At 48.8% G+C, this 16,823-nt stretch overlaps 2 protein-coding genes across 2 annotated transcripts; one reads left to right on the top strand and one right to left on the bottom strand.

Moving 5' to 3' along the window:
- Positions 1–485: 485 nt before the first annotated feature.
- Positions 486–2,268, bottom strand: CHCHD5 (coiled-coil-helix-coiled-coil-helix domain containing 5). The gene is made up of 4 exons (XM_032204992.1): positions 2,221–2,268; positions 2,009–2,149; positions 1,754–1,905; positions 486–976 (listed from the first exon to the last, which is right to left on the bottom strand). Coding segments are annotated over exons 1-3 (294 nt in total). The 5' UTR covers positions 2,223–2,268; the 3' UTR covers positions 486–976; position 1,754.
- A 172-nt stretch (positions 2,269–2,440) lies between these two features.
- On the top strand, positions 2,441–16,682 carry ATP13A1 (ATPase 13A1). The gene is made up of 26 exons (XM_032205006.1): positions 2,441–2,758; positions 3,283–3,372; positions 3,679–3,869; positions 4,221–4,293; positions 4,593–4,748; positions 5,147–5,216; positions 5,349–5,455; positions 6,080–6,209; positions 6,472–6,527; positions 7,162–7,288; positions 7,561–7,698; positions 8,189–8,309; positions 8,947–9,104; positions 9,870–10,045; positions 10,336–10,446; positions 10,981–11,106; positions 11,437–11,545; positions 12,128–12,327; positions 12,692–12,788; positions 13,170–13,351; positions 13,672–13,786; positions 14,078–14,274; positions 14,713–14,855; positions 15,434–15,545; positions 15,767–15,910; positions 16,247–16,682. Exons 1-26 carry the CDS (start codon positions 2,441–2,443, stop codon positions 16,355–16,357), a joined length of 3,558 nt encoding a protein of 1,185 aa, XP_032060897.1. The 3' UTR covers positions 16,358–16,682.
- The last annotated feature ends 141 nt before the right edge of the window (positions 16,683–16,823 follow it).

The following is a 16,823-nucleotide window of genomic DNA, read 5'->3' as shown; positions in this document are numbered from 1 at the left end:
CAGTCCCACCTTACACACTGCAGACCCACAGCAGTTTTCAGCCACCAGCATGCTGGAGGAGAGCCACAGCTTGCGGTGCCTCTGCAGAGTGCTCACAGGTCTCACAAGCCATTAATCCATTCCCTGTAAAACCAGCTATTTTTACATCCTTGTATATTTTTCTCCCCACCAGTTACAGCCCAGAAACCGCCTTTCCTTCTAGCTGGGCTCTTTGTCCCCCTGTGTGAGAACACCAGTGGTGGCCCCCCCTTGCACTGAGAGATCATTGTGCCGTCGATAGAGCAGTGGGGTTTGAGGAAAGCTCTCGAGTCCACGCTTATTCTGCCATCTCTGCTGGCAGGAAGACTCCCTCTGCTGTTCTAAAACAGCAGAAGAGCCAGGGCACCCCCAAAACTGGGAGCTGCACAGCAAATTTTCAAGCAGGGACCTTTGTGGTCAAGGCAACATCACTGTAGGCAGTCCAGCTCTGAGGGCAGCTTCCATCATCAGGGGGAAAAGCCAGAACTGGCCTTTGATCTTCAGGAGTGACTTTTATTGGGACGAAGGAAAATACTGTACGTAATTATCAAAGAAATTGTTGAATACAGACTGCAGAAAAAAAAAAAAAAAAAGAGGTAAAGGCTGATTTTAGCTTTTGCTTCCTATTCAAGTACATCTGCAGGTTGCTCGCTGATCCTTTGGTGTTCAACACAGCTCTGTAATTTTTTAATTATTTTTTTTACTTACAAAGCTGCTAAGGGCATGGAGCACCAGTAGAGAAAACCCAGTGTTAGCAGCACACAAGTGCCAGCAGATCAGGAATGCTCTGACAGCCGTGTCAGAGTCCAGCTGGTTGTTGAAGACAAGCACCAAGAGAACCACGTTGCAGGGCTGCACTCAGAGGGGAGCAACAACCCAACTGAGCATTGGAATGAGACTCCAGAGTACAGAAAGTTTTCATTCACTCCTGAGGATGAACATTAATTCCGAGGATCCCCTATAAAAAAGAACAAAAAACAAACAGCACAAATAAAAGAATCAGGTATGCAACACCCCAGTCATGAGGCAGAGTAAGTTACCTTTTCAGGTGACAGGAGGATGTCACAGTAACTCTGTTCCTATACACTTAGTAGCAAGTTATTTGCTTTAATGTAGCTCCACAGAAATTTACAGGACCTTTATCACAGTGCTGTGTGCTGCAGCCTGACCCACCCAACAAACCCATTCTGCATATATTACCATGCAAACCTGACGACCCAGTCGATTAATCGAGCTGGACCAATTAAACCAAGACTACTTTCATCCCAGGGTCTTTCACCACAGGGCAGCACCTCAGTCCAACATAAAATGACCACTTGGAAAAACAAACTGCTGCACTTGTGGTCACAAACAGAGGAAATACTTCCCCTGATGAACCATACCAATGGGTTTAACCTTGATATAATTTCCTGCTCTGCGTTCAGAGTAGCTGGGGTTGGAAGAGCCCTCACAGATCACCTGGCTCTAACACCACCCACTAGATCAGATTGCTCACGGCCTTAAGCACCTCCAGGGATGGGGCGTCCACAGCCTCTTTGGGCAACCTGTTCCAGTGCTTTCTGTTTTTTGGGAGGACTCTAGGTCAGAATTAACAAGGGGTGGGAGAGAAACAAAGGTGCAAGCAGAATTTGGGCTGGCCTATTGCAATGTTGCTGGGCTGGCTGATAGCAGCACAGCCGTTCCAGCTGCTTAAGTGAGAGAAACGGAGCGTGGAGCCCCCGCAGCCCCCACTCACCTCACGCAGCGACCTTCACCTGCTCGGCGCAGCGCAGGAAGGCGGCGACGTGCTCGCTGCACTTGCCCACGGCGGCCTCGTTCTCCTGCAGGCACCTCTCGAAGGCGGCGAAGGGCTCGGCGCAGTCGCTGCGGATCCTCCTGACGATGGGGCTGCGGGGACACCCCGGCACCCTCAGCCCCCGGCCTCCCCCTACCCCCCTCCGGGCCTAGCCTGGCCTGGCCTCCCCCCTTACCCCTCTCGCCCCTCACTCACTGCGCGGAGGCGCACCGGGAGATGCCGAGGCGGAGGCTGTGGCAGTCCCGCTGCCACGAGGCCGGGCTGGCGGCCACGCAGCGCCCGTACTGCTCCAGCTCGCTGCGGCAGTACCGCGCCGTCACCTCCAGAGCCGCCTCCCTGCGGGGCGACACCGGAGTGAGCGCGGCGCGGCCCTGCCCGCTGCCCCCCTCCGCCGCCCCTCTACTCACATCCCGCCGGTTCCTCCTCACTGCGCATGCGCTGCCACCGCCCCCTCCTCACTGCGCATGTGCCCTCTCCTTGTACGGCCGCCAGGCTGACAACGCGCATGCGCGCCCTTCGCTGCTCCCCCTCCTGCTGTGCGCCCCCTCCCCTCCATAGCGCACTGCGCGTGCGCGCCGCCTCGCGGCCCACACCCGGAAGCGGAAGCGCGCCGTTGCTAAGGGGAAAATGGCGGCGGCCGGCCCGGCTGCGGGCCCCGCGGACGAGCTGGTCTCGTCGGTGACGCTGTACCGCCGGCGGCCGCGGCTCCTCCACGGCACCGTGCTGCCCTTCGTGGCGGGGCTCTACCCGGCCTGGTTGTGGCTGTGGGGGCCGCGGGTGTGGGCAGCGTGGGGCGAGGAGGAGGCTGCGGCGGAACACCGGGAGGGCCCCGCGCCCCCCGAGGCCGCGCTGCTGACCCTGGCCGCTATCGGCGTGCTGCATCTGCTGACGGCGCTCTCGGGGCTCTGGTCGGTGCACGCGCACTGCGCGCTCACCTGCGTAAGGGTGAGTCCCCGGCGCGGTGCTGGCCGCGGGGCCGGGCCGGGAGGAGCCGCCTCAGGCCCCCAGGGAGGTGCGGTGGGTCGCTGTGCACCGAAACGTCGCCGTTTCGCTTGGTCCGACTCAAATCTGGGGTGATCTTTGAGCGTTCGGAGCAGGGCTGGCTGTCTTTGTGACCGTCAGGCCCTTTGCCCTTCCGTGAGGGGCGATCCCCATGCATTCTTGGCAGTCGTTGTTGCAGCCGTGCCTCACTGTGCGTGCTGTCCGCCAATAAAATGTTGGCTTATAATTTCTTAGCATAGTCATAAGCTGGGGACAACCCTACAGATAACACTAATTGGTGGGTTTCTGTTTTGAGGAGGGATTATGATACCCAAAATGTCCTTGATTGTCATGCTTTTGGTCTGCAAAAACACCTTGCTGCATGGATTTCTTTACTTTTTGTGCCTTAACATGGTCATAAAACATTTCTTCCTGTCTCTCAGAGTATTATAGTCTTCTTTACGATGTGCGTATTGTGTGTGTTTCAGGAACCCAGTCCTAAGAAAGCCACATTAGCTAAAGTTGTGCCAACCCCAAATAACGGATCTGTAGAACTAGTGCCGCTCCACAGAGACCAGGTAAGGACGTGGCCATTGCAAGCAGAACTGATATCCATCACATGCCAGAAAACGGAATTTTTACGTCAAATATGCAGACCTCTTGCCTGACGTTTCTTAGCTCCTAACTTAACTTCTTGGGGAAACATCAGCTGCAGTCAGTCACAGGTGGGGATGTTGGAGATTGCACTTTATTTCCTGTTGTCTGTACCACAAGCAGAATCATACAAGAATTAGAGATGTGAGGGATTGGGAGTTCTTTTCCTTTTTCAGCTGTAAAGTGAGGTTTTTGATGTGTATTCAATTGTTGTTTTTTCCTCTTTACAGGATGAGGATGGGCAGGAAGCTCTTTCCTTTGAATTTCAGAAAATCAAGTACTCGTATGAGATAAATGGCAAGAAACAGTTTCTTCCTGTAGCTTTCCCTGTGGAGCATCCCCTGTGTTATTACCAGAATGCCCGAGGCTATCAGGAAGACAAAGAGATACGAGCAGCTGAGAAGAAATATGGCACAAACAAGTGAGTTTTCCAGGCACAGATCTGTCTTTTCAGAGTGAGAGGGGACCAAGGTATCTCAGTGTGTCAGTAACCAAGGGGTAGAACTACAATCCTGGTGCTGATTTTCAAATGCTTGCTCCTGGCGCTTCCTTTGCACGTGTCAAACTTATTTAAGGCCGTAGAACAGTGTCAGACCAGACTGGGGATGGAAAATAATCAGGGGTAGCAAAGTGACTGAGACAAACTAGCTGAGAAGAGGGAGATTGTGGATACTGTGAAACACAGCCTGGAGTGACACCAAGTGGCTTTGGGGTTGGGCTGTTGTCCAGAGTTGAAAACTTTTAGGTTAATACAGATTCAATTCTTTCCCAGGGCTGAGATGGTGGTGCCAGAGTTCTTGGAACTCTTTAAAGAAAGAGCTACAGCTCCATTCTTCGTCTTTCAGGTAAAATGAGGAGACGTAAAGGGCTGTAAATACTTTGTCCTGTTACAAATTGAAAAAAATCCTTATAATCCTGGTTTGAGCATTGGAATTAGTTTTCTAAAATCAAAAGTATGTGCTGTTCTCACACCCTTAGAATGATTTTATTTGCCTGTTGTGGGAGTGAGCCTGTTTTTCCCTAATGAGTTATTACAATTAAATGCATACCAAATTAGCTGGGGAAAAAAAAATAACTGGAAATGGAAGGCTTTTGTTGTCTGAGTGAGATTAGAACAACTTCTGCATTGTTTTTCTCCCTGCAGGTGTTCTGTGTGGGTTTGTGGTGCCTGGATGAGTACTGGTATTACAGCGTTTTCACCCTCTCCATGTTGGTTGCATTTGAAGCTTCCCTGGTCCAGCAACAAATGAGAAACATGTCAGAGATCCGAAAAATGGGCAACAAGCCATACATGATCCAGGTAATCAGAATTAGAGAAGGAATGGTCACAAACACTGGAAAATTGGTGCTTGGCAGTGAGACCAAGAGCCTAGAAATGGGAAAGATCATCACTGGCTGAGAATCTTCTTTCTAAAAGGAACAAAAGTCCAGTGTAAACGGGATAAATTCTTGCTAGTTTAGTCTGAAATTCTTCTTCTTTTCATTCCATTAATTCTTATGGTTCTGGCTTTATTTTCTATTATATGTTCTTTCATGGTTGGGTTGTTGTTTTTTTTGGATTAGCTTGCTTTGCATAAAGTTCTTGACAGAGCTCTCTTTCAGCTGGCTTGCTGTTTCTTTTTCCCATCTTTTTTCACTGTCCTTTTTGACTACGCAGATGCATGCAGGGCTTCTCAAAGTTCTTTTTTTTTCCTGCAGGTTTACAGAAATCGGAAGTGGCGACCCATTTCCAGCGATGAGATTATTCCAGGGGACATCGTTTCCATTGGTAATGGCTTGCGTGATGGTTGTAATCAATTATCTCAGCTAAACTGAAGGAGAGCTGTTCCATCCCAGCCAAATAGCCACGCAGTAGTTACTTCTGCCTTCAAACTTCTGTGTTCTCTTGTATTAATTGCAGGCCGATCTCCTCATGAAAATCTAGTGCCATGTGATGTGCTGCTGTTACGTGGAAGGTGTATTGTAGACGAAGCTATGCTGACAGGAGAGTCCGTGCCACAGATGAAGGTCTGTGTGAAGCATCTTCTTCGTTGTCCCTTGTTGCAACCTAGAAAAGTAAAAAATATTCACGCCACTGTAGTAGTTGTGAATGCAAATGAATCTCCTTGTGTGAACGCTGGCCCAGGCAACCTGGTCTGTTTGTTATCAACTCCCTATCAGTGATTGATGTTCTCTGGTAAATGAGAAACAGAATGCCTGTTTTGTCTGGCTGTGTCTCCAGCCTTTGAGCCTGAACTGTAATGTGGGCACGGCATCACCCTCCTACGCATTCCCCCCAGTCTGGATTCTTTCGGCTGGGTAGAGGTGGGAGGAACAAGCGTAAAGCACTTCAAAACCCTGCACCTTCCTTCTTTTTGTGCCAGTGAGTGACTTAAAAATGATAAAGTAGTGCTTACAGAGCCTCCCTTGCTAAATTCACTGTGCCAAGGGTGAACTAGTCCTCTGAAACCAGAATTTCCACAGGAACCAGGCTATAAATCAGAAACTGAATGACACGTTCATGTCTAGATTCAGTTCAGGCCACCTGTGGCTGAAGTGAAGCTGAGAACATCTCGTGTGAGATAAAAGAAAGCAATGCTTGAAGATTACTTTAGATAGCTGTGAATCTGAGATCTGCCTGTTGTCCTGCAGGAGCCTGTGGAGGATCTCAATCCAGAGCACGTCTTGGACATGCAGACAGATGCCCGGTTACACATCATATTTGGGGGAACAAAGGTGGTGCAGCACATCCCGCCCCAGAAAGCCAGCACAGGACTGAAACGTATGTACCTGCACAAATTCCCTCCAAGAGGGCACGTAGTATGCTCACAGGTTTATTTCATGTGGCTTGGTGCAACTTTTGAAGGTGGTTATTGAGTTAAATCTCCTTGGCCCTGCTTACTGTGATTCTTACACTGGTTTTCAAGTTGACTGTATCCCCTTGTAAGTGAGAGGAGGGTGTAGTTTCAAGTGTATTCTTTCTGAGATAAACCTTTAAAAGATTTGCAGTAAACTTACTGTCTTCATTCCTGCTGCTGTTCTAGCTGTCGATAATGGATGTGTGGCATATGCTCTGAGGACAGGCTTCAACACATCTCAGGTAAGATGTGAATGTGCCTTCTCGCCTCTGCCTTGTCAGTGATGCTGGTTCTGTTGTTTAGTGCTTTGCTATAAGGAAATCCTCACGAAATACAGCAGCGAAAAATATAAATCAGGGCATCAAAACTGCTTGTTTGGTTGGAAGAGGGATAAATAAAGTTGGTCTCTGGTATTCTGTTCTGTGTGCGCCAAATAAGCTGTCTGATGTTTGATGCAGAAGCCTGGGAGTAAGCATTCAGGGCTGGTCTTGTGACTGGCAACGTTATGTGTACATGCTTAGCTCCTGGTTATCCCTGTTTGTGTAACAGTAATTGTCAGGAAGGGCTAACTGGAGTGTGTTTGCAGAGGCTAGAGATGTGAATGTGAGCTTCTTAGGAGTCAATTCAAACTTTAAGACTGATTAAAAAGCTATACTGAACTTAAGTGGCTTAGGAGTGGGTTTATTTTTTAAATAGATTAATTGTGGGTGGCTCTAGGATGATGGCTATTAAGAGGTTCACAGAACTGGGAATACATTTCAGGCTCTGGCACCAGCATACCAGAGTGTAACTTTAAAATTGGGTTTCATACATATTTGTAACAAACCACTGCATGCTGCAGAGATAGCTTCTTGCACTGAAGGCTGTTCTTCTCAGGGGAAATTGCTACGTACAATCCTCTTTGGGGTGAAGAGAGTGACAGCCAATAACTTAGAGACCTTCATTTTCATCCTGTTCCTGCTGGTCTTTGCCATTGCTGCTGCAGCATACGTCTGGATTGAAGGTGAGCTTTCTTCTTGCCTCTTCCAGGTGTCTGCACAGGAGTTGTACCAAAGCTTGTGGGAAGGACAGTTGACGTAAATTCTGAGAGTTACAATAGCTGGGTTGGGCTGCTCCAGTGTTTCAGTGTAGGGGCCCAGACTGCATTCTGGATGCTTTTCTTGCCCTCCCACAGCTCTTCCTAGGTAGGTGTGCTTCTTTGTGCTATTCGCCTTAGTTCTGTGGGGCACACAGTCGAAGGACGAGGAGTTACAGCTCTCCTGTCTCATCCTATAGGCACGAAGGATCCTAGCAGGAATCGGTACAAGCTCTTCCTCGAGTGTACTTTAATACTGACTTCGGTTGTCCCACCTGAACTTCCCATTGAGCTCTCTCTGGCTGTCAACACCTCCCTCATCGCCTTGGCCAAGCTCTGTAAGTACTAAGCCTAAACACAAAACCAAAAATCAGACTGCTTTCTTGCACCTGGAACTGTGGGGGACATTGGTGAGAAAATGGGTGTGAGATTGCTGTAGTCTCCTCATTTCTACGCTGTAGCAGTATCTGACGTGGGTTTTGGAGCTGGTCTATGAGGTTTAAGCCCCCCTCTCAAATGCAAGAGCCTAGGAGGGGTATGTTTTGAAGTGGATCCAAAGTAGCTGAACCAAAATATTTACATGAAAGCCTGCTTGGTCATCAGTTCTGCACTGAGCAGGTTCCTGTATGCGGATTAGGAAGGTCAGGGGCTTCTGTGTTGAACTATGCTGCTACAACTTCGTGTCTGTTCTGGTTTTAAACACTACAAGGCTTCAGAGCGGAGAGCTGAACACCATGTTTATAGCTTCTGTCCTGTGATAAAAGCTGCTGATCTGTCCTGGCGTTGTTGTAGCTGATGCGTCACAGACTTTCCTCTGCTCTCTTCTAGACGTGTACTGCACAGAGCCCTTCCGCATCCCCTTTGCAGGCAAGGTTGAAGTTTGCTGCTTTGACAAAACTGGAACGTTAACCAGTGATCACCTTGTGGTGAGAGGAGTAGCTGGGCTCAGGTAGGTGATTGTTGTTAGAGTGACTCGCTGTGTTCTGGGCTTTGGGCACGGCAGCACTCCTCAGGCACAGCTGAAATCACGGTGGGGAAGGGAAGAAATTCAGAGATTCAGAGAGTGAAAGAAGTGGCTTGAACTGGAAGGGGAGAGGGTTGTTAGTCTCTGGCAACAACACTCAAAAACAGGCTTCCTGACCTCTGGATTTCAAAATGTAATTGCCTCAGGGGATTTCTCACACAGAGTTTTTATGCAGCTGATGTATTTGCAGCCTTGCCGTGTGGTAGCATCCTGCTTTCTTGTTCACTGCCCTAATGAACTGTGCTAGAAAGCTAGACGCCACAGCAGAGGGATCTCTTGGCCCTTTGATTCTGCAGTTACTTAAACGTGTTAGTTCAGTCTTCTGTTTTGCGTGTTCTGCTTGAATCAAGTTTGCTCTGGAGAACTGGCAAAAATTACAGGGTTTGGCGCTGTTTGCAGTTGAGACAGAGCCAGGTTTCCCATGGCTTTGATCTTGCCATGAGAAGCTCTGCTGTTTACTGTGTTAGAGTAGAATTATATTTTTTTCTGGGAAAAATTCCAGGGTTTGTTTGAGATAATGTGAATGGGTCTGCTAACATGGGCAGTCTCTTTTATGCCGCAGGGATGGGAAGGAAGTGACACCAGTATCTGACATTCCTGTAGAAACCCACCGAGCGATTGCTACTTGCCATTCACTTGTACAGTTGGATGACGGGACACTGGTGGGAGACCCGTTAGAGAAGGCAATGTTGATGGCTGTGGACTGGACCCTGACCAAAGGTAAAACCTTCGTGTGTTTGTTTTGGGAGGGTTGGTGATGATAACGCTGTTTTTTGTCGGTCGGTTTGAGCATGAAATTGTCTGGTCTCTGGAGATCTCCTGTGCCTCATGCTGGCTTTCTGTAAATCATGAATTTGATCTAGTGTGGTCACAGGAACTGGCTTGGGGCAGTGGAAATCCTTGCACTGCGTATCTCGGGGACAGCAAATAGTAAAAGGCTGTTCTCAGGACTGCAGATAATGCATTCTGCAACCAGTGTGCTTGGGTTGCTGCCTTTTGGTTCTAATTAAGCAAACTGCAAAATGGGGGTGTGACTGGCTAGTGAAGATCACAGTTGTGAAAACACGACAGTGTGTGTTTTAGCACCGTCTGCGTGCAGTCTCTGGAGGTTTTCTGCTCTGCTTCCTTGGCTCTGGCACACACAAATAACTAAAGTAAGAATCCTCTAGAAATCCTGAATGCATATCTCACCGAAACCCATGCTGTTGTGTTTTCTGCTTCTGGATTTTGACCTGTGATAAAACTATAATGGTGTAAATGCACCTTCAACCTTCTGCGTTGCTGTTTATATTAATGCACTTAGACATTCTGACTGGTTACGTCCTTTAATTCTTGGCATTAGAATTTCCAGCTTTGTATGCTTGTATTTAAGGAAGAAATTCTTATGATCTCGGTGATCTGTGGGTTCCTTTGGGACCTGAAGGGAGGGGTGTTGCTTTTGATACCGAGAAACCTTTCAGGATTTCCTGATCTGTTTGTTTCCAGATGAGAAAGTTTTCCCCAGAAGTATTAAAACTCAGGGACTGAAAATTCACCAGCGCTTTCATTTTGCCAGTGCCCTGAAAAGAATGTCTGTCTTGGCGTCGTATGAGAAGATTGGCTCGACTGATCTCTGTTACATTGCAGCTGTGAAAGGGGCCCCAGAGACGCTGCACAAAATGGTGAGCGCAGCTCTCTAGGAGAGGAAAAGCCTTCCCCAGCACGTGTGCTCGTGCTCTTACACTTCAGTTTGTCCCTGCAAAGTCTGGAGCCTGAATACAGGACATAGCTCTTCTGCAAGACAAAATTCCATACTGAACCAATGCCTGAGAACAAACTCCACCAGGGAGTTTCAGTCTACCCAAATGTGCCTCTTTTCCCTCTCAGCATTATTTAATGTGAAATACTGGAATGTGCTACTGAATTGTGTTTGGAGCTGTATTAACGTGACTTTTCCCCACATCTCCTCTAGTTGTCTCAGTGCCCAAGCAACTATCATGCTGTCCACACAGAAATTTCGCATGAGGGGGCGAGAGTGCTGGCCCTTGGCTACAAGGAACTGGGGCACCTCACTCACCAGCAGGTACACCTCTCTTTTTAAACCTTCAAATTGAGCACCTGTGAAAGGAAACAGATGGCATGAGCAGGGCTGCAGAAGAGTGAGGTCTCTTTTGGTTTGCTGTTGCCCAAAATTGCAATAGTTGTGTTGATTTTACAATATGGATCTTCTGGGAAGATTGCAGCATCTGCGTTGTGCTCCCAGCTTTGACTCCCTGTGTGTCATCGATTCATATTTTTTTTCCCCAGTTTGTAAAGCAGGGTCAACTCTTTTCCTTGTAGCAGCTGGGGAGAGGATTAGCACTGAACTTCTTAGCTGTGAACCTGTTACTTTGTGAGGATGGGCATGTGTAACTGTTCTCAGGGCCATCAGGGCCATCTTTGGAGCTTTGTCCCAAAGAATTCTGTCTGGTAGAGCAGCTGATGGGTTGCTCTGTGCATCTCAAAGCACCAGTTGTCTTTCTAGTGATGCTTTGATTGCCTGGAAGCACCCACAGGAAGACCAGATTGCTGCTCTGAAGCACCAGGTAATGCTGCGGTTACTGATTTGCTTTGGCAGGTGCGAGAGATGAAGCGTGAAGCTTTGGAGTGTGACCTTAGATTTGCTGGATTCATTGTGGTTTCCTGTCCTCTCAAAGCTGACTCCAAATCTGTCATCAGGGAGATCCAGAATGCATCCCACCACGTAAGCATCAGCAGCATCCTGGCCTTTCTGGCAGACTTGGTATTCAGGAAGTGGAATTTCAGTGCCAGAAACCTTTGTGGAGTGAGGGCAAAGGCTTCCCTGTGATGAAGGCAGGGAAGCTTTGTGGATGTGATAATACTTTTATGATGGGATTTGCCTTGACCTAGAGAGAGGTGGCCTTTCTGCAAGGTGCTTCACAGAGCTACATCTCACAGGGAATGTGTCCAGCATGCCCGCTAGACAGAACTCTTTTCAGTGTAAAGGAGTTTCACCGAGAATGGCCACTTGCCTTCCCGGAACTCATTTTGACCTCTTGTTCTTTCCCTTCAGGTAGTGATGATAACAGGAGACAATCCTCTCACTGCCTGCCACGTGGCCAGGGAGCTCCACTTCCTCCAGAGGGAGCACACCCTCGTTCTGCAGCCTCCTGCGAGCAAAGGTGACTGATTCCATGCAGGAAAGCGTTCTGCATTCTGGGGGACAGCAGCTAAAGCCCTCCTGGGATTGTATCAAAGTTCGCCACGTGACAGCAGTGTGGCTGCTTGATGCTGATAATGGAAGCTGCTCATTTGCTTTCCAGAGCCCCAGACAAACCTCTGTTCTTTGCCCCTTTCTTCTCTGAGTACTATGAGAGCTCTGCCAGCTCCTAACCAAGCCACCAGAGCACCAAAATTAACAAAAACAGCAGCAGCTGGAAGGTTTCTGTCCTGTGCAGATTCAGAGGCCAGAGCTGACACAATAGGAGTGAGCTTGTCCATCTGTTAAAGCACGGTGCAGCCGGGGGAAGCTGAGAGCACTGTGTCACTGACTGCCAGGGGCTGCAGTGCAGGGAGTCCACATAAAGACTGCAGCTGGATGGGAGGCGGGGGTGTCAGTGTCACAAGAAACAGAGGGGCCTCGTGTCTTTCATGGCGAGGGGCTGCAGACAGCAGGGTTAGTGTATGTTGGGTGTCTGGGAGCGTTACTGACAGCCATGCATCTCACAGGCATGTTCATGTCAAGTTTGTGCTTCTCTTTCCAGACTCCAGCTGGCAATGGCAATCCATCGATGGTGCTGTCGTGCTCCCGATCTTGCCAAGCTCCTTGCGAGAGCTGACCCAGCAATACGACCTGTGTGTGACCGGGGAAGGTCTCTCTCACTTGCAGTCTGTGAACAGACAGCAGCTGCTGAAACTTATACCACACATCCAGGTGTTTGCCAGAGTGGTGCCAAAGCAGAAGGTGAGGGGTTTCTGCTGGGGTAAAACCCAACTTTGGCAGGTTTGCCAGCAGGGCTTACCTGGTGCCTGGGAGCAACACAGATACTAGCACATGATTAGTGCTAAAGCTGCTTGCAACAAACCAGTGTAACCACTCCTGAAACCCATGCCAGCTGGCAGTGAGAACCAGAGATCAGGATGTGTCACATAGTGTTCCTAAAGACTCTCAAGCCCATTCTAGCTCTGCATGCATAAAACGACGCCTGAGGGTGAACCTTTTGGAGCCTGGGTGTGAGGCCAGCAAGTTCCTGCAGAACAGAAACACTTGACCAAGACATGTAGATCACCCCAGGCTGCCAAGCCTCACTGCACAATTCTTCTTGCAGGAGTTTGTGATCACTACATTGAAGAGCCTGGGCTATGTAACGCTGATGTGTGGGGATGGGACCAACGATGTTGGAGCTCTGAAGCATGCAGATGTGGGTGAGTGTGCATGCAGGACTCGTGTGGCCTTGTCTGAGTTTGGCTGGTGTTTCTGCACACAAAATTAGTGTTCGTTTCTCTGGTGGTTTGCGGGCTGGGATTGATCTGAGCAATATCATTTGAAGAAGGATCTCTGTGCTGGTGGAATACTGCTGTGTGTATACAAGCAGGTAGTGGGAATTAGCTGCAAAGCATTTCCCTGGGAGAAAGATTCTTCGTGATTTTTTTTCAAAGCTTTGCTTCAGCAAGTGTAACCTGTCTGAAGTCTCTGTGTAACCAGCCTCTCACCTGGCTCCAGTTGGGATTTCTGTGTGGTAAAAATGCTCTGCTAGCAAAGGGATTACGACACTTCTCCCTACAGCTAATGTTTTGGTCTTTCAGGAGTGGCTCTGCTGGCAAATGCTCCTGAGAGACTGCCCGAACGGAAGAAGAGACCTCGAGATGGACCCAGTGATGGGAGGCCTCCGGTGCTGTCAATGGGGAGCGGGACCGTGAAGCCCACGTCCCGTGGTGCCAAGCACAGAGTCATGTCCCAAAGAGAGGAACAACTGGCCATCCAGAGGGTTGGTAACTAGGTGTTTAAGAGTGTTAACTTATCCTTGCTCTTGGTTCTTCCTCACGTTTACTGCTAATTCATGAGAACTGGAAATGGCAGGATGTACTGGGAAAAGACCAGCCTCTCTGGCCTCTTGTTATCCTGAAATGACAGAATTAATTTGGGCAGGGAAGATGCTGTTTTGCTAGACAGCTGCTGAGCTCCAAGAATGAAGATTTCTCAGCCTCACCTTGGAACTAGGGTGTGGGGGAGGATAGGGAAGACTGTCATCAGTCCAGGTTGTGAAAGAGAGGTGTGAATGTGTGTCTTTTTCTTACTGGCCTGCAGGAGCGGATTAGTCAGGTCCTGAAGGATTTGGAAGAGGAGCGTGTGCCAGTCGTGAAGCTGGGTGATGCCAGCATTGCAGCCCCCTTTACCTCCAAGCTCTCCTCCATTCAGTGCAGTAAGTGCATGGGGGTAGCTGAACAGTTGGTGTGGATCTCCATGTGTTCACAGTCCTCGGTGAGAATAAGTCTGGATTTGAAAGAAGCCCCAGAGGGCGTGGGGTGGTGAGAAATGCTCCCAAACCCATGGCTTTGCCAGTTGGTTGTGTGCAGAAACCTTGTGGAGGGTTCTCAGACAGGGATGCTGTGTACTGCTCCTCTCTGCACTGCTTCAGAAGAGAAGACTGAGGGACAAAGCCCCCAGACTTGTTTTGTTTTGTTTCCAATCGCTGCTTCTTCTTGCTCCTTAGTCTGCCACGTGATCAAGCAAGGTCGTTGCACACTAGTGACAACACTCCAAATGTTCAAGATCCTTGCCCTGAACGCCCTGATCCTTGCCTACAGCCAGAGTGTCCTCTACTTGGAAGGGGTGAAGTTCAGCGACTTTCAGGCAACTCTGCAGGGTCTGCTGCTGGCTGGCTGCTTCCTTTTCATCTCCAGGTCAAAGGTACGGGGAGAACGTGCATTAGGACAGTGGCTGGTTGGCATCAGTCATATCAGAATTACTGGAGGAGTGCCTCTCTCCAAAACAAAACAGCGTTTTTAATAAATTAACAGCCCAGAATGCCCCAGGGGGTGACGGGTTTTAGTTCCACTGCATTTGGAAAACTCCCTAAGGCCAGTGCTTGCTTAAGGGAGCATCTTGTGGTTGTGGGCAAGCTGCTTTCTTCAGCTTTGGGAAGAAGTAGAAGAGGTGGGAAGGGTAATGCAGAGAAATGGTTCAATGGAAGCTGTTACCTGCACCACCCAAGATGTGGACCTTATATTTGTTTGCATGAAGTGGAATCCTCGCAGGCATTTCCTGAGAAATTAGATTGTGCTGGACAACTGCATATAGGGATGGTCAGAACTGTTCTACTCAACCCTGCTTGGTTTTTGCTCCCAGCCTCTGAAGACGCTGTCCAAGGAGCGCCCGCTGCCAAACATCTTTAACCTCTACACGGTTCTGACAGTGCTGCTGCAGTTCCTGGTGCATTTCCTCAGCCTCATTTACCTGTACCGCGGTGCCCAGGTGCGCAGCGATTCCAAGTAAGTGTCTGTTCCTCCAGCACAGAACACGTTTTCTCCAGCTGCTGCTAAGCAGGAGGGTGGAAAAGACATCACAGTGCTCTCTCTGAATGCTCTGTTGAGCACGCTGAGCGTTAGGAGTTTAAAATGTGCAGAGCAAGCGTGCTGTGCTGTACATTCAGTGTGCTGGCAGCAACCCAGCAGGGCAAGGATGATAGAAATGGTGGGAATATGGTCTGTGATACCCTACAGTTCCAGTGGTCTCCTGGCCCCAGACTGATGAGGCAGATTACTGGAAAGCTTTTTAAAAAAGCAAATAAAAAAAAAACCTTCCACTTGATTTTTGTTTTGTGGCCAAGAACCCCATGCTTAACTTTGCTTGCAGCATGTGCAGCTCCACTCTCAGCTGTGCAAACATACGTGCGTGGGGGAGGGCTGCTGCTAATGGGAGCTACCAAAATTTGGGAATAACTTTCTGCTGGCCAGCAGAAGTTGTGCATAATTTAAATAAATCAATGTCAGTGGGGTGAGGCAAGGGAAACTCTGTTCCTGGTGATCCGGAGTCTGGTCCGCTGATGTTCAGCTTTGTTCTCTTTCAGACGGGAGGAGTTTGTAGATCTCTACAAGGAGTTTGAGCCCAGCCTTGTGAACAGCACTGTGTACATCATGTCGATGGCAATGCAGATGGCCACCTTTGCTATTAACTACAAGGCAAGTCGTGTTTATTTGCATCTCTAGTAGAACTGGAGGAGTGATTTTACAACTAAGATACCACAGAACAGAGCAATGTTCTTGCTTTTCTGCAGAGAAAAGCTCCCTCTCTTTGTGTCCCAAACCATGTCAGGAATTGCTCTATCCTCTAGCACGAACACGTCACCAGTGGGTGAGCACAGTGTCACTTTTACTCATGTTTCTTCCCTGCTGTGTTTCAGGGCCATCCTTTCATGGAAAGTCTGCAGGAGAACAAGCCTTTGCTGTGGAGCATCATCCTTTCAGGCCTTGCCATTGTGGGCCTGCTCACTGGCTCTTCTCCAGAGTTCAACGAACAGTTTGGCTTGGTAGAAATCCCTACCGAGGTGAGCAGGCAACATTTCTCTGTGCCTACTGCATTCCACACACAGTTTCCATGGGGAGAACAGGAATCAGTCTGTTTTCAGAAACTCTGAAGGAAGCTAAAGGGTTTTAACAGACAATAATTTACAGGAATGCCAGCTTTAAGTAGAGAATGTGGTAGCAATCCTCCTGGAGCATTGGGGTAACTGTAGCATGCTGCAAAAGCAAGTTCAAGCCTCTGGTTAAGTGGTTGCTGCAGAGGTACTCTATTAAAGCGCCTCAGAGCAGAGGTTTTGTGCTGCTGGGACAGTCACTGAAGTGGGGGAGGAGAAGGGGCTAATCACTTGTTTGTTTCCTAGTTTAAGATTGTGATCACGGAAGTGTTGCTGGCTGACTTCTTCCTCGCCTTGTTAGTGGACCGAATTCTTCAGTTTCTGCTGGGGAGCGCAAAACTTAAAGTGCCTTCCTGAAACCGGTTACAAGGTCCTCGCCCCCAGCAGGGCTACACGAAGGACAGCACCCAGGGCCGTGTTTTGACATCACAAGAATCATCCTTACTGTTTTAACAATAACTCTGATCCTGTTCAGAAACAGACATGGGGAAGCTTTCTTCCGTATCCCGTGGAAACCACCTCTGTGAAACAAGACCTGACTTTTTAATGTTTCCGGGACACACCACCACCTGTCGGGAGTTTTGTACTGCCCTGTTTGAGGAAACGTTTACAGAATTTGGTTAACTAAATCAAAATCGATGTATTTTGAAACATGTTTGGAACTTCCTTTGTGGGGCTGAAAGCTTTGTGATGTTTTTAATAGACAGTGAGACAAAGCACAGGAGCAGATCAGCAGTAAACTAAAGATTAGGGTCAAACGCAGGAGTTCTTACACAACAGGAACACTACATGCTCTTGCACGAGCTAATGCTCAGAATAAAGA

The sequence above is a fragment of the Aythya fuligula genome, chromosome 30, assembly GCF_009819795.1.
Source record: "Aythya fuligula isolate bAytFul2 chromosome 30, bAytFul2.pri, whole genome shotgun sequence".
Lineage (NCBI taxonomy): Eukaryota > Metazoa > Chordata > Aves > Anseriformes > Anatidae > Aythya > Aythya fuligula.
This window is presented reverse-complemented; position numbering and strand designations above follow the sequence as displayed.

What these genes read in the sequence shown, in the direction of transcription:
- CHCHD5 (XM_032204992.1), bottom strand. An exon ending in TCCCGGTGCGCCTCCGCGCA is followed by an intron (nt 1,906 to 2,008) that starts GTGAGTGAGGGG and finishes GTGTCCCCGCAG; the next exon opens with CCCCATCGTCAGGAGGATCC.
- ATP13A1 (XM_032205006.1), top strand. Translation starts at nt 2,441, where the DNA reads ATGGCGGCGGCCGGCCCGGCTGCGGGCCCCGCGGACGAGCTGGTCTCG. An exon ending in AGTCCGTGCCACAGATGAAG is followed by an intron (nt 5,456 to 6,079) that starts GTCTGTGTGAAG and finishes GTTGTCCTGCAG; the next exon opens with GAGCCTGTGGAGGATCTCAA. An exon ending in CATCGCCTTGGCCAAGCTCT is followed by an intron (nt 7,699 to 8,188) that starts GTAAGTACTAAG and finishes GCTCTCTTCTAG; the next exon opens with ACGTGTACTGCACAGAGCCC.